The sequence below is a fragment of the Malurus melanocephalus genome, unplaced genomic scaffold, assembly GCF_030028575.1.
Source record: "Malurus melanocephalus ecotype Western Australia unplaced genomic scaffold, MMel_1.1 scaffold_335, whole genome shotgun sequence".
Lineage (NCBI taxonomy): Eukaryota > Metazoa > Chordata > Aves > Passeriformes > Maluridae > Malurus > Malurus melanocephalus.
Genome location: NW_026623567.1, coordinates 767,409 through 781,647, shown reverse-complemented (window position 1 = coordinate 781,647; position 14,239 = coordinate 767,409). Strand labels below are relative to the sequence as shown.

The following is a 14,239-nucleotide window of genomic DNA, read 5'->3' as shown; positions in this document are numbered from 1 at the left end:
CACCAAAAGCTTTYCCTCGTCCTTTCTGTCATCTTCCCAGTTATTAGTACATGCTGGCCATGTATTAATGCATGCATCCCACTGCACCAGCACACCTCCCGGTTAATGCCCAGCTGGAAACAGCAGTTGGAAAGGTTATCTGAACAACAAAAACTAAATTCACAAATGAATTCTAGGCTTTACCCTCCATTTCAGCAGAGTTTGGAAGGTATCTGGCCCATATTCCTCTGACCAGTCTCACAGACTCAGCATCATCCCAGTTACTGGAAGAAATTCATGCACCCAGGAGTTAACAGGACTCGCACTACAAGATCAAGAGTACCCTGGGATGCTTCAAAGATGCACATCACGATCATATTTAGTACCTGTAGCTACCCTGYCCAGTAGAAACGTTGAGCCTACAAACAGGAATCCCTCTCCAGCCCCTGCACCAACTCCCTGTGCAGCAGAGGGGTTGTATGCACCACGGATTTGGGGATCCCTAGCCAACTATTTMTTCTTGGATTTGGTTTCTTTCTGCTTATTGTCCCAAAAGGGTTTCCTTTTACACCTCTGTATTTGTTTTGTCGTAACTGCTAATTGAAAATTCAGGGAGAGTGGATCAGAAACAGAACTCTCAGCACTTGACAGCTTCCCAGACACTGGCTCAGGCTTTACCATTCTGTACAAATCCTTCCATTGTCTGGGCATTGGGAACACCAAACCTATTGCCAGCCTAGCCCAGAGACAGACCGTCTCACACTTGCCTCTTCACTCCTGTACAATGAGGGYTGCAGAAGCTTGTTGCCTTCCCTAAATGTGGAGTGCACAAAAGAATGGGACATAACCTGGTTTAAGAGCAATAGCAAAAGCAATTTGGAAAAGCAGGAGCAGAAGAAACAAGGAGCTTGTGGCACACAGCAGCTCCTCTGTGCCCAGAGGATTGGGGCTCTGCCTGCCTGGTCACTTTGCAAACAGCCGACAAAAATCATTTGCTCCCCCAGAAAAGGGCTTGGCACAGCTATATCTTCCAAGAGATTCAGGATGTGTCTTTAAAAAGTAAGAACATCTTATCTAGGAAGCAACAGAACAGCGGAAACACTGCAGAAGAGTTATGGGCTATGTCCTGTCCTGGCTCCAATTCCTCAAAACAGCTGAGCAATTTCCCCAAAGCACTGTTGGCTAGCACAGACGCTGGCGTGGAAAACTTCAGCCTCAAAGGGCAAAAGAGGTGAAAGTTTGAGTTTAACAAATGGAACTGAGCATTTATGCAGTCTTAATGTCACCATTAATTCTATTAATGTTATTAATCCCCGAGAGAGAGAAGGGGAGGGCACTAAGTTGTGAAGATAAAACAAGGCACAAGAGAGCTTATTTAAAAAAGGGAGGGGGTGTTTAAATCCCTGACAGCTATAGCTGCTTCTGTGGCATGAAACGTCACCACAGTTGGTTACAGCCTTCCCAAGACTGTCAGTGCCACAAAGGGAGATGCTTACATGGCCAAAAAATTTTACCCACTAATTTCTCAATGAAGCCCATAAATGTATCTGAGATAAACCAGCAAATCTTCACCTCTAAAATCATTTAGCAATGKTGAATCCAACAACTCATGAAGCATTTTTTGTTTTATCAAAAAAGCATYCCCCTTAGTGCTGAAAATACATCTCTTACTGCTACACTGGCATTAGGCTAGTGGTTTAAATTACAACAGGAGAGAYCTCCAGGGGAATACATACCTGTACTGTAAGCAAATATTTAGACAGGATATATAAGATATGGGACTCTTGAGCTCACGAGTTCTCCCAGTGCCCGCAAACCAAATACGCGCAAGAGGATCTGACGCTGTCACATTACGCACAGGGAGCCAAAATGACTCCTGGTCAGCCCTTTGGGGATGGATAATCAGCAGCTTGTTCCATGCTCCCGATTAAGAGGAGATAATCCATTTCTGTATGGCTTTGGTGTCAGATCAGAGCAATTCTGGCAACAGTTCCAACAGTACACAGCRCTCCAGCAACAGCTGATGCAAACGCTGCAGGAGCCACAGGGCATCCCAGCCTCCATCCAAAGGACACGCCGCCACTTGGACTGTCCTTCTGCAGCAGCAACTGCTGCAAAGGTCAAGCACATAACGGAGGCAGGACAAGTTTGCCTCTCCTCCTAGACCTGAATGTCAAGGCTGGCAGATTAGCAGCCAGAGAACCCACAACAAAAATTTCCAAAGGGCTGAAAGAAAGGGTTTGTTGCTTGGGCTCCATCCTGGAGTGGCCGATCACAGCCTGGGGATGTGTCACCCCACAAAAGGAGTGTCCATTCCACTTGATGAAGTGAATTTGGTGTCAGTAATACGTCATCCTGCCTACTCAGTCACACTGCACAGCTGTTGCACAGAGCATTTCACATTAAACAGAAAAAGGCATACAGCTCATTTTTGTCAGTTTTMCTTCCATTTGAAAGGATTTAGCTACAAGTGTTAAGGAAGCCCTGAAGAGCTACAAATGGTAAAATCAGAGCATGGGTCCAYGAAGAAGAGCTCTGGAAGGGACTGTGTCCTTTTCTAATCTCTTCCCTAGGGATTAGGACAAATACATGGGTCTTAACTGCCTCTCCTCCCTGTCATTTGGGTATATTTGATCAAAAAGTCTGCGATGAATTATGCAGGACAAGGAGAACTCAAATATGCGAGGCACAACTGACCACAGCTGATCTGATGACCAAGCACTAAGACCAAAGGAAGGAAATGCCATCCCACAAGCACCTGAACACTCTAAAGCAGGCTCTTAAACAAACAAAACACAGCAGTCTAGGACATGGAACTCCAAAAYTTTTGCGGAAGGGTCTGAGGACCTCAGAGGGGAGATTCCTCAACCTGCTCCAGCCACCAGCAGGAGTGCTGCTGAAGGTGTGCCTTCAGTCTCCAGGTGACTGGGCTGGAGGAAGAGAGGCAATCATGATAAAAGGTCTCCCAAGAGGTAAATGATAGAGGGTGGTAATCAGTTCATCTCTACTTCTCCCCCAGGTAAGATTAAAAAAAAATCCCTAAATCAGCTTTGTCTGCAGCAAAGGAAGATGTAGATCTGATACTAGCACTCAGAGTCATGAGGCTTTGGGACAGGCTGAGGAGGTTGCCAGTTCCCCATCATTAGTTTYGTATGAGGCTGAGACACGCCCTTCAGGGACAGGCTGGGCACAGTAAATCCAGCTTTCAGGAACCGCTGAACAAAACCATCCCCTTCCAGACTTGCCAGTCAAGGACTTCCCAGGCTACAGTGAGAATGAGACCAACACAGGGGACACAGCAAGGGGCTGACAGGAGAACCACAGAGTACAGACAGAATAGCTTGTGCAGGGCTTCCTACTAACACCCATCTATTTTGAAGCCTTGTGCTTTGACAGGCATCCATCTCAGCTTGGCTTAATGTCCCCCTGCCCTCACACAGCCTTGCAGCCATCCCTTCCCCCAGAAAGGGACAGATGCACCTCATAGGATGTCTGCTCCACTCAGGGATGCTAATGCAGCGACCCGTGCGTGCTCTTTGTTTTCAATGCAGCATTTCAAAAAGCCTCGTCGTTCATTTAAGGTGAAGCAGATGCTGCTCCTCTGGTCTCTTTGAAAGAGCTTATCTGTGGGCTGGATTTCATTAAGTGTCTTGTTCTGCATTTAATAAGCTTGCAAGTCTAGACACTTTGGTTCTCCCTCTATCTCCCTTTGGTGTACCAGCAGGTAGAGACAACAGAGGTTAAGAGGGAAATATTTAGCCAGCAGATTCAGATACTATCAACATGATTGCGTAATTCTACTTTGCCTCGCTGCAATTTCATACCCAGGGATTTTTTCTCTCACCCTAGTGCCAATCCCTTCTGAAAGCAAGAGGCTGCTMCCCACTGTAGCAGCACAGAGGAGGTCACTGGGAGGTTCAAGGCACAGACTTTGGGATATTCACAGAAAACTCATGTTGAACCAATGACCAAACAAGAGGAAAAAGGTCCTGAGGAGCTGCATGGTGGAATGGTCCTCTACTACAGAGTGTGTTGGTGATGTATAAGCAGAACAACTGTGTCACCAACCCAGTCCACTCGAATCATCAGATATTTTCATGTGCAACTGGCTGTCACCTCACTCCCCCAGCCAACAAGGACAACCCAAGCAGCACACTGACATCCTGCTCCTACTCCTGGAAGTGCTCAGGTGCAGGACTGCAGTGTCCAGGAGCACTAAGGCACCTACAAAGCCCTACAGGAACCAAACAAGAGCTCAGCAACAAACCAAGAGATGTCCTGGGACCTTCCTGAGACCTCAGCTGTGTGCTGTGCCCAATGTCCAGGCACTGACTTCATCCTTTGCAGATGTGCTTTCAAAGTAAAAGCACCTCRCTGCAAGGTGGGCAGCACTGGCTGTGTGCCAGCTACCTCCAAAGGAAGCTTCTTCCTGCAGCTCCCATGAGCCAGACATACCCTGTGGAGACCCAGTCTGACAGGACACACTGTGGACCTGAGGGCAATACCGAGACSAGTCATTTGCTTATCTGTCAGCAGTTAGCTGTCCATCACTGCAGCGATGGGAACTCAGCCGAGACTTGTTCATTATGGCTCTGACCCTGCATCACACTTGAACCCTCAGCCTCCACACAAAACCACTCTGTGTTTATCTGCTGCTCTGCTGAGCCCCAAAGGCTAAAAGTGAGATGGATACAAATCCTGTGGGTTCACAATATGCTGGGAAAGATCAGCATTGTTGTGGATCGRGGCTGCAAGATGTGCATGTTACAATTACGGGTGCTGTGGGGATGTACCAACAAAACCAACTGCAATCTTACGTTAGAGCAAAATGGCTTTTCAAAAGATTAATCAGAGAGAAAGATCTCTCTCTTTGGGAAACAAGCAGCCATAATCAGCAAATACTTCTCTCTCACGGGATTGCAAAACAAGGCATGCTCTGCCCTCTGAGCCGAGTCATGAACTTTCCCAGCAAAAGGGGAGACAGAGCAGAACGGCTGCATAGAAAACAACAGGATGGGGATTTTTTCCATTTTTATCCCAAGGAGAGAAAGTTCAAGGTCTCTACACTTACCATCAAACTTCTTGTATCGGGAACTAAACATGGTTTGTAGGTGATTGCTAAGCTCTACGACAGCGTTCCTGAAGTCATGTTTACTCTGCTGGCTGTACTTCTCYTCCATTTCTTGAGAGCAGCATGTGTAGCCTTGTGAGCAGACTTTCAAGTGGTCACCTGTAAAGCAGAGAAGAAAATATCCCAAGTTAAAAGGACTCTCTTTGTCAGGGGAAAGAAGTCTTGTGAGACAAGGGGCATGAGGAACAGCAGCACCATCTCCTCCCAAGGAGATCTCCCAACTTCRAGTGTGGGACCAGGATATCAAGACCTGATTCTGCAGAGAAACTTTATAGCAATACATGTAAAAACCTTGTTTTTCTACAAGAATGCCAAAAAGTGTCCTCTTATTTATTCAGTTAATAAACAGAATAAAGATACTTACCCTGTATAATGTGAAGAAAATTGACATGTGTATATATATATACTGTACATGATAACTTCCATGAAGTTTTTGCTGAGTATTTTAAATAGTTCCAGTTCATTCAGTTAATACATAACATCAGTGGCAATGACCCTTTTTGTCCAGATAAATGCTTTTTTCTTCACCCCTCCCCTGTCCCATTATCAGAAGAGAAGTGATCTCACTCAGAAGCACAGTTACCACTAACACCAAATTATACTTGTTTATGCAATGGGTCACGAAAACGCTTTGTATTTCCTAGCTCCTAATTTTGCAGTTTTCTATCATCATCTTGGAGGAAACAGGGAGTTTGTTTTTGGAGACTTCAAACAGATTTCTTTTTCCTTAAAATAAATCTTTCATAAGAGTCACCTGGCTCAAGCTGGCTTGGTCAGAGGGAYCACTACCAAGAGTTTCAGTATCTGCAACAGCTCCATTTCAAAATCTCTCAGACAGACAATCTGGACATGGGATCTAGCCCCACATAATTTGCTTTTAGATGCCTTGAAGAAGTTATCCCCTTCCAGCACCACCTGTAAAGCACCATTGTGAAGTTTGGTGGGCCAAGATAAACCCTTGGCACAGGAGTCCTCAGCTCCAGCTCTCTGACAGGCCCCTCAATRCAGCAGCACCACAAAGTAGGTGGGCTGACACTAAAGTGGTTCAATTTTGGGCAAATTGTGCAAATCTGTGTCAACACAGAAGMTACAATCAAAACAAGCAGTCAGGATGAGAAACTCATCCTTCCAAGTCAGATGGTGTTTAAAAAGACACAGCCTACATGTAAGCTGCTGCCTTCTCTCCCATTTCACACCCTGCTGCCAGACCTTATCCTTCATTCTGAGGAAACAGATKGAGAAGGGAAAGCTCTTCCCTGCCTGCTCCCACCCTGGAAGCCACCAAGGGCCTCCAACCACCGTGGAGGCTCAGAGACTCACTGTCAGAGCTGCAAAGGACTCGTCAGCTCCCATGCAGAAAATAACACCTTCCTGACAGGCTGTGCACCACACACTTGACAAAGAGCCATCCATCCTACCTGCCGAAGCATCAAAACCGGGTTTAGAGAAACAAAAGCAGGTTTTGGACAGTCCAAAACAAAGCCAGCCCACGGTTAACATGACAGGTTGATGCTCTACCTGCCTTGTGCAAGATTTCTCAACAATGTCTTTTGCCTACATATTGAACCTTTRTATCATTTTTCATTACTTTCTAGCCCAGAAAAGTTAGTGTCTCTCCTTACAGACAGTTCAGGACCATCTTAAAATATGACACAAATATTTTTATCTCTCTCTCTCTATATATATATAGTTCATAGGAATCTCTCCTCCTAAAATCTATTTCCCTGTTGTGCTACAGGGTTTGTTTGTTTTCTGTGGCATTACGGAGAGACCTTGACCAGCAGATAATTCTGACACAGCTAATTTATTGCACAAGACCATCCACTGCTCTTCAATTACAGAAAGCTCAAAGTCTGCTACGGGAAGCAGCATTGCTTAAACACAGCTTTCGGAAAACACAAAAAAAATCTCACTGACTCCTTACAGATGTATCCTTTTTTCACAGACTACTTCTGTCTCAGAGGAGCACTTTCAACAGCAAACACACGGCTCTAAGGGAGGCAGCTTCAGGTACCTTCATAAGTCATTTAAAAAAGAGGAAGGGGCACACCCAAATTTTCAGATCCTGCCCACTAAATCCATCCTGGAGCACTCCTGGGAACTCCCCTCTGAGCCCACCTTACCAGTAAACATTAAAATAAGAAAGTGCCCAAGTGTCACTGCTTTATTTCTTCTTGAATCTCTGCTCCAATTCCAACATAGGACTAAGGACTCTGCCACAACAGGAACAAATAGCAAAGCAAATTCAAACCTACTGATAGCCGAATTTCTTTTCCCAGGTACACTTCACACACAAYTCTGAAGTTGCCCGTTGATGCCCTAGAATCCCTAGTACAGTTGTTTTAACAACTTCTCCAATTTAGTTATTATAAAAAAATAAAAGTGCAATGTATGTCTCGAATACAGGTATCCGTTTCACATCTATTTACATAATGAAACTAAAGTTACCAACCTATCTTATGTTACAAACCAAAATAATTTCCTCTAATCCCCCTTGTCCCAGTTTTGACAGTGCCTCCCCAGGACACACATGCAAAGCCAAGCAAGAGCACTACTGACAGTAAATCAAGCTTGCACAGATCCCATTTGGTTGATCATTAAGAAAAAATGCTCCAAAATGTAACTCAGACATTCAAAAATGAATGACCAAGCAATCTAATTATGGAAGATATTTCTCAGTCATGTCAGCACTATGTGGTCTTGGCTCATGATCAAGAATTAGCTCTGTCTGSAGCTGAGGAGTTCTGGCTACTCAGTGTTAATCATAGGAGGATGCACTCTGCTACCCAGCATTAAAAAAACCAGAAAAGTCTGTGGGCTGCTTTTTTTTTTCAGTTTTCTTATGCCACAGAGGGAGATGCCAAAGTAAAGTCACTGGAAGACATTGGGGGCCCCAGTTTTCCACAGGGAGGTTTGTCCTTAGCATCACCGCATCCCTAAGAATACATCCTCACATGAGCAAATCCACAGGCACTGACACATTGTGTGAGAAATCTCAGGTCTGGCCTTTTAGATCTGCTAGCAGAGCTGATCCATTGAGGATCCATCCCCAAGTCATCCCATGGGACAGACTTTCAAACACTTCAGTGCTAAAGCCAGGGGAATGGAAGTGACGAAGGCTGGAGAGCTCCACGTGAGCATGGACCAGTTACGCACACACAAACACTGACCTGGAGCCAAGATCAAAGCCAATGCTCTTTGTCCAACTGGCAGAGAACTCCCCCGAGGAAAACGAGTGAAAAATATGTGTATTTAGGAGTACTTAGCCGAGATCTAATGTTTATGTATATTATGTACAGAACACTCATGGTGTGCGCTCACTGTCAAGGACACATTCGGCAATAATTATTTCCCAAGTTAAAACTCATCAAACAATGCCCATACAAGGCAACTCTTCATCTACTGTTGAGTGTGAAAAACTCGGCAGCTTTTGTAATTTATCACCATGTGAGCGCAGCAAAAATGTAACTCTGCCACAGCCTCCTTTCAAGTAAGGCTTTTTATTGAATTGTTTGGCAGGGTGTGCAATCATCACATCGGGGGCTGCATGGCAAAAAGAGCTCAAGTAGCAGAGATTGACTCCAAATATCCACCGCATGTGCACACCATCACCACAGCTTGTCATAGATTTGCAGCAGATCTTTCCCATGGCCTGTTGCAAGACTTTTCTCTATTTTATGATATATATGAGAGAACCTAAAAATTATGATAGAAACCAACTCCTTGGCTGGTTAACAGCATACCTTTGGGGAACAGCATACCTTTGGTTCTTCTAAAGAAGAACCTTTCTTCTTCTTTAAAGACAGAAATGTGACGGTTCATGATGTTACCATGCGTACATCCAAGGAAATGTGCTCAGAGAAGTAATCTTGCAAACTTATGATTTAAGCCATTACAGAAAYACCACATTTAGCAGACTCCAGGCACACAGAGTTTCTTCCAAATCAAGTAACTATTTTGCAATGTGCTGAAAAACAAGTTTTCATCAAATGAGTAAGTGAGCAGTGCAAACTCAGGGGCTAYATGATACTGAAAAGCAGTTTTCTTTACTGAACAATTTTCCAAGACCTTTTCAAAATGTTGTTTCTGGATGTCTAGCATGCCTTCCCAGCCTGCTTCTCCTCACCTTGCCCAAGTTCATACTTTGAGTACTGCAAACTGCAAAACTAGCTAAAGCTTCAGGAGCAGTTCCCTGTGAGGTGGGGGGTGGGTATTTCTTTAAAAGGCTACCAAATGCAGCCCAGCCCGTCACTGGAGCTTGGCAAACAAGCCAGAAGTGGTTTTTATGGTCTGAGACGTTACTGCTGGACTTTGCTCCCATGTGAGGAATCAGGCCAGGGTAAGGCTGAGCGGTAAAGGAGCAGGAGGCAAACACTGCTGAGGACCGGAGAGCAGGGGCAGCATTTCAGCCTTGTGCTCTGCCTCTCCCCTCTAGCACACACGGGCCTGTGTCGTCTTTAAARGAGTTTTATGACTTCCTCTGAACCAACTACCAAAGGAATCCCGGACTGTAATGCCGGGCCCTAATCCGATTTCACACTAGACTTGCCTTCTAATTATCACAGAATATTAGGCTTCCACCCATCATATATAATTGACATGCTACCGAGGCTTTACAAAACCCCCAACAAAGATGACAAGAAACACTAGCATCACCCCTGAGCACAGCTCCACTGCTCCAGCCCTGCATTAGCAAGGGGCAAGAAGAAGAAAGAAAAGCATGAGCTTGTGATTGACTCCAGCGGAGTCATCGAGACAGACACGGCTACCAAACTGTCCACTCAATCTGATCACCTTTGATTTACCCATAATACCAAAATGTCCAGTTTTCCTGGCTACAAAACGATCTATTGATATGGGGATGCTCAGCACCTCTGGGAATTGATCATGAGCTCTTGTCCACCTTCAGTGTCACTGCTGTAATCCCTACAGAACATTGGTACAGCTACAGCATAATCACTGCTTACACTGTTGTTAAGTATCTACTAATGAAGAGCACTACAAAAATGCTGAGAGTCTTGGCATTTAACTATTTCCAGGTGAAATTACACCATTCTGTGMCCACCAAAGGGAAGAAAAAAAATCTGGCTTTGGGGTACACTGCACTCCCAAAGCAACCCTGCCACCTCCTCTCTGTCATTCATACACACTGCTTCAAGGCATGCTTTCTGCCTGGCAGAAGCAGCAAGCTTGAATTTTTAGTTGATGCCTCTTATCAGARCTCTCCTTTTTCACTGGGTGGTCAGTGTTCTCCACTTGCTTTAAAGCTGTGCTGCTGTCAGACTTGTGTTTATTTTACTGGGGAGAATACTCCTGTGGAGATGGTCGCGTGCCAGGAAGGAAGAGATGTAAAACAGCATTGAGGTCCTGCTAACAGCAGTGATGCATCCACCAAGGGCAGCAGAGTTAGAATCCTAAGCTCACATCCTGGAAACACTGCAGCATTGCTGGCACCCTCTGATCAGAGAAGCACAAACCAGGCTAGCATATCTGGAGCTTGATGCTCGTGAGTGCATGTTGTTACACCCATCCCAAACCCTGATTGCAACTGCACACTTCCAGGAGAAGAACTTCGTGCAGCAGCCTCCCTACATCTATCACCAGACACAAAATAACATACCCCGTTTTCCAATGTGAATCATTTCCCATTCCCATTCGAAAGGTTCATGCAACCAGTTTCTTCCCTCCTCAAAAGATTTCAAATTCCTATTGAGATCTCACACCYAAAAAGCACCAGAAGAGAGAGCACACCCCATGTACCCTAAMTCAGGTTCTCACCATGAAGGTCAGCAGCCAGCATCAACTCTCCAGCCAGGAACGGAGCTCGAGCCCTTTCACAGTCACAGGTGATCTTGGTCCTGGATTCAACCATCATGGATTCTCATCCCCAACTGAACCTTTTTTTCCCAAGCCACCCAGGATTTTTTAAGACAGAAGACATCCTCACCATRCAGTCAGCTCCCAAAGCTGACTGGAAGGATTATGAAAGTACCACAATTTGGCAGCATGTGCCAGCGTGCAGCATATTTAACATCCCACTCAATTAGCAACCGTTTCATATAAATAGTTTATTTGCCTTATTAATGTTAAAGCCACTTGTTTCCCCTGCACTTCCACTTAGGTTATTAATCAACTTGCATTTCAGTTTTTTGCTGATTACTCTAATGGCACAAAAAAAATCCCCAGACTCACAGAGAAAGCTTACAATATTGAAATGATTTTTTTTTGGCAAAATTGTCAAGCAGTCAAAATACACTCTTTGATATCCAAACCAAGGCCCTTTCACCTATGCTTAACAACAGTGAACTATTTTCAGTTGAGCTTTACTGCATCTGTTAACTCAGCTGCTAATCCATCTTGCAGGCACAGGAATGGCAGTGCACACAATACCTCAGTGACATACCTCCCTTCAACACAACAAATAATCCTAATTATTTCCATAGCRCGTACCTACGGTTACTTAAAATATCGTACACAAGCGAGGTCTGTCTGGCTTCTATTTTTCCATTTTGCTTTGTTGACAGCCTTGGGTTCCCAAATTTACTGCCAAGAGGGTCAGGGAGTGCAGAGAACAAGAGCGATTTATATCCATGTGTGTACATTAAGCCAAATGCACATTAAGAAACTTAATTTTCTACTGGAAAGAGCAGCTTAGGACACAAAGAGKGCTCTTGCATCCACCTACCCAGGTCCAAATAACCACTGCAAAGCTCATCCTAGACCTGATGACAGAGCCAGGTCCCTGAAGGACTGAGTCTGGGTAAATGCTGTCTGCTGAGGTTAACTGGAGTGATTTTGGGACAGCCCTCCTGGGCAGGGATAGACCAGGGGAGCCCTTCCCACACTCCTAACACAGCTCTTCAGCCCCAAATAAGACAAAGATCTGTCTCTGCTCTCCATACCAGCCCAGAGAAGCATCACTGATCAACTGAGATCCTCTTCCTGCCCACCTCTCAACTTGAGGTTGGGGCAACGGAGAGGTTCAAGTGAAGGACACCGGGATCAAACCCAAAAACTCTCTACAGCATGTCTGGGCTGGGGACTCTGCTCTTTGCAGGTGACATCTAAGCAAGGAGGATGCAGGACCTCACCTTCAGTGGTGKTTTAAGAGTTCATTAAAAGCTAAAACCCAGCTCACCTGAGGAAAAATACCATCACTGCTTCATTTCCACAGCACAGCCAACAATTTCCTACCCAACAGGGTGGCCTGAATACTGCAAGGTTTTACACCCTGGAAAAATATTCCATGATAGAGCTCGCTTTCATTCCAACAAACAGGATATTGAGTCAATTAGTGGCACACCAAACACAAACCAGACAGATGAAGATAACACATTTCTGCAAACATCAAAAGAGAAACCACACAAAGAACTGAATATACAAATAAGGCAAGGGGAAAAAAGGGTATTAAAATATTACATAATTAAACGTATTATTTAAGCAAATCTGGGAAGGAAATAACTCTGGTTAACTAGAGGATTCTCCCTGGCTCTAGCTAAAACAGAAACCTTCAATGAAAACCAAGGRCTGTTTCTTAATTAAAAAAACAAAACCAAAAAACCCGCCTTGATATTGCTGAGTGAGAATGTAGGAAATGCTAATTCTCTTTATTATCACTGAATTCTTTAGGCATGAAATAGTTTTCATAACATGTCTCTGCCTACATGCATTAAGTAAGTGGTGTTATACAAGGGACAGGGGTATGCTGAAAATTACTGATGTTTTTTTCCACTTCTCTGCTGAGGAGGTTGGATACACTAGGCATAAAACAGACCAACCCATCTCCTGGACTGAGCCCCTTTATCAGCTACCAAACAACAGCTAAAAACCCAACACCTGCAGCCAGTAATTCTTACCTTCACATAAGGGTAAAAGTCACAGGCAAAAGAAGTTGCATAGAGCCAGMAATCAGACTTCAAAATTCAACAGAGATTGGCCAGCAGATTTTACCAGAGTAATCCAAAAAACTTCACCAAGTATAAATTCATGCAATTAAAGGGGGTAAAAGAGGTGGCAGGACGAGAATCCATTTGGAACAGCAAATACACYGAATTACTGAAGCCTCAGGCACAAGGAACAGCAAATAGAAGAGATCAGGCTGGGAGACAGTTACTTTCATTGTGAGGCTTCTCTTTTTTTTTTTTTTCACAAATTCCCCATTAAGAGGGGAAAACAAAGTAAAAAAAACCTGCCTGTTTGTATTTTTTTTCCCTAATGCTTTTTGCTATTTACCAAAAAAGYAGCCTTTGACCAAAACTGATTCCATCACAAACAACATCATTTAAACCAGAGTATTTTTCCTTCTTAACTTTTTCTCCCTCCACTTTTGGCCCTTCTCCCTCTGCACATCCCAGACCTTCCACCAAGCACCTCCAGGGATGCCCACACCRGTGCATGGTGGCACCACACGTGGGCAGGCAGGAAAAGCAGGAATATGCTGCTGGCAACCACTTTTCCAGTAATTTTTTCCTTTTCAAACACTGATTCTAGTGTCAATGCACAAAAACATGTTTCAGAGCCACATAGTAGGTTCTTGTGAGATGTGCCCAGGCTCACCTGTTTGTGCCAGCCGACTGGTCATCCACTGYCCAGTCCTAGATCTGGCAGTAGACAACCCTTGGGATTCTGAGGATCATGCTTAATGTGAAAAAATACTCCCAAAAATTACAAAAGGAACTCAGAAGGATGTAAGGCATCCACGGTTTTGTGGAAGCACTTGGTAAGACAAATCACCTGAGCTGAGAGAAGCCATTGCTCTCCCAACTGGTGGCACTGGCACSTTCCAAAGCAAGCACTGCTGTACCAAGGTACTGAATTGTGGCTGTGTGGCCAAACCCCCTGAACATCCCCCCTTTTAATGTTCCCAGCTATACAGGGGCTCAACAGAAGTGAAGCTTTCCTGCTTGRACAAGCAAAACCACATGTGCACCACGACACAAAGCAGAGCTACCATTTTCCTGAGTTCCACAGCAGTGAGAGCACTAAGGGCATGCGAACTGGCAGCTATGACCCAAGCAAAAATTTTTTTTAAAGCCCCAAAACCTAAAGATGTTTTTAATTCCTCAAATAAGAAACAAAGCTCATGGAATTCAGCCACAATTTCCTGKTTTTGACTTAAAATAAAATTAA

At 44.6% G+C, this 14,239-nt stretch overlaps 1 protein-coding gene across 1 annotated transcript in view; it reads right to left on the bottom strand.

The window, feature by feature from the left end:
• Positions 1-14,239, bottom strand: part of GPC4 (glypican 4) — a 66,987-nt gene that overhangs the window by 32,413 nt on the left and 20,335 nt on the right. Inside the window, exon 2 of the mRNA XM_057377974.1 lies at positions 5,051-5,209. Coding sequence (XP_057233957.1) covers positions 5,051-5,209 — 159 coding nt within the window. The remainder of the gene's footprint in view (positions 1-5,050; positions 5,210-14,239) is intronic.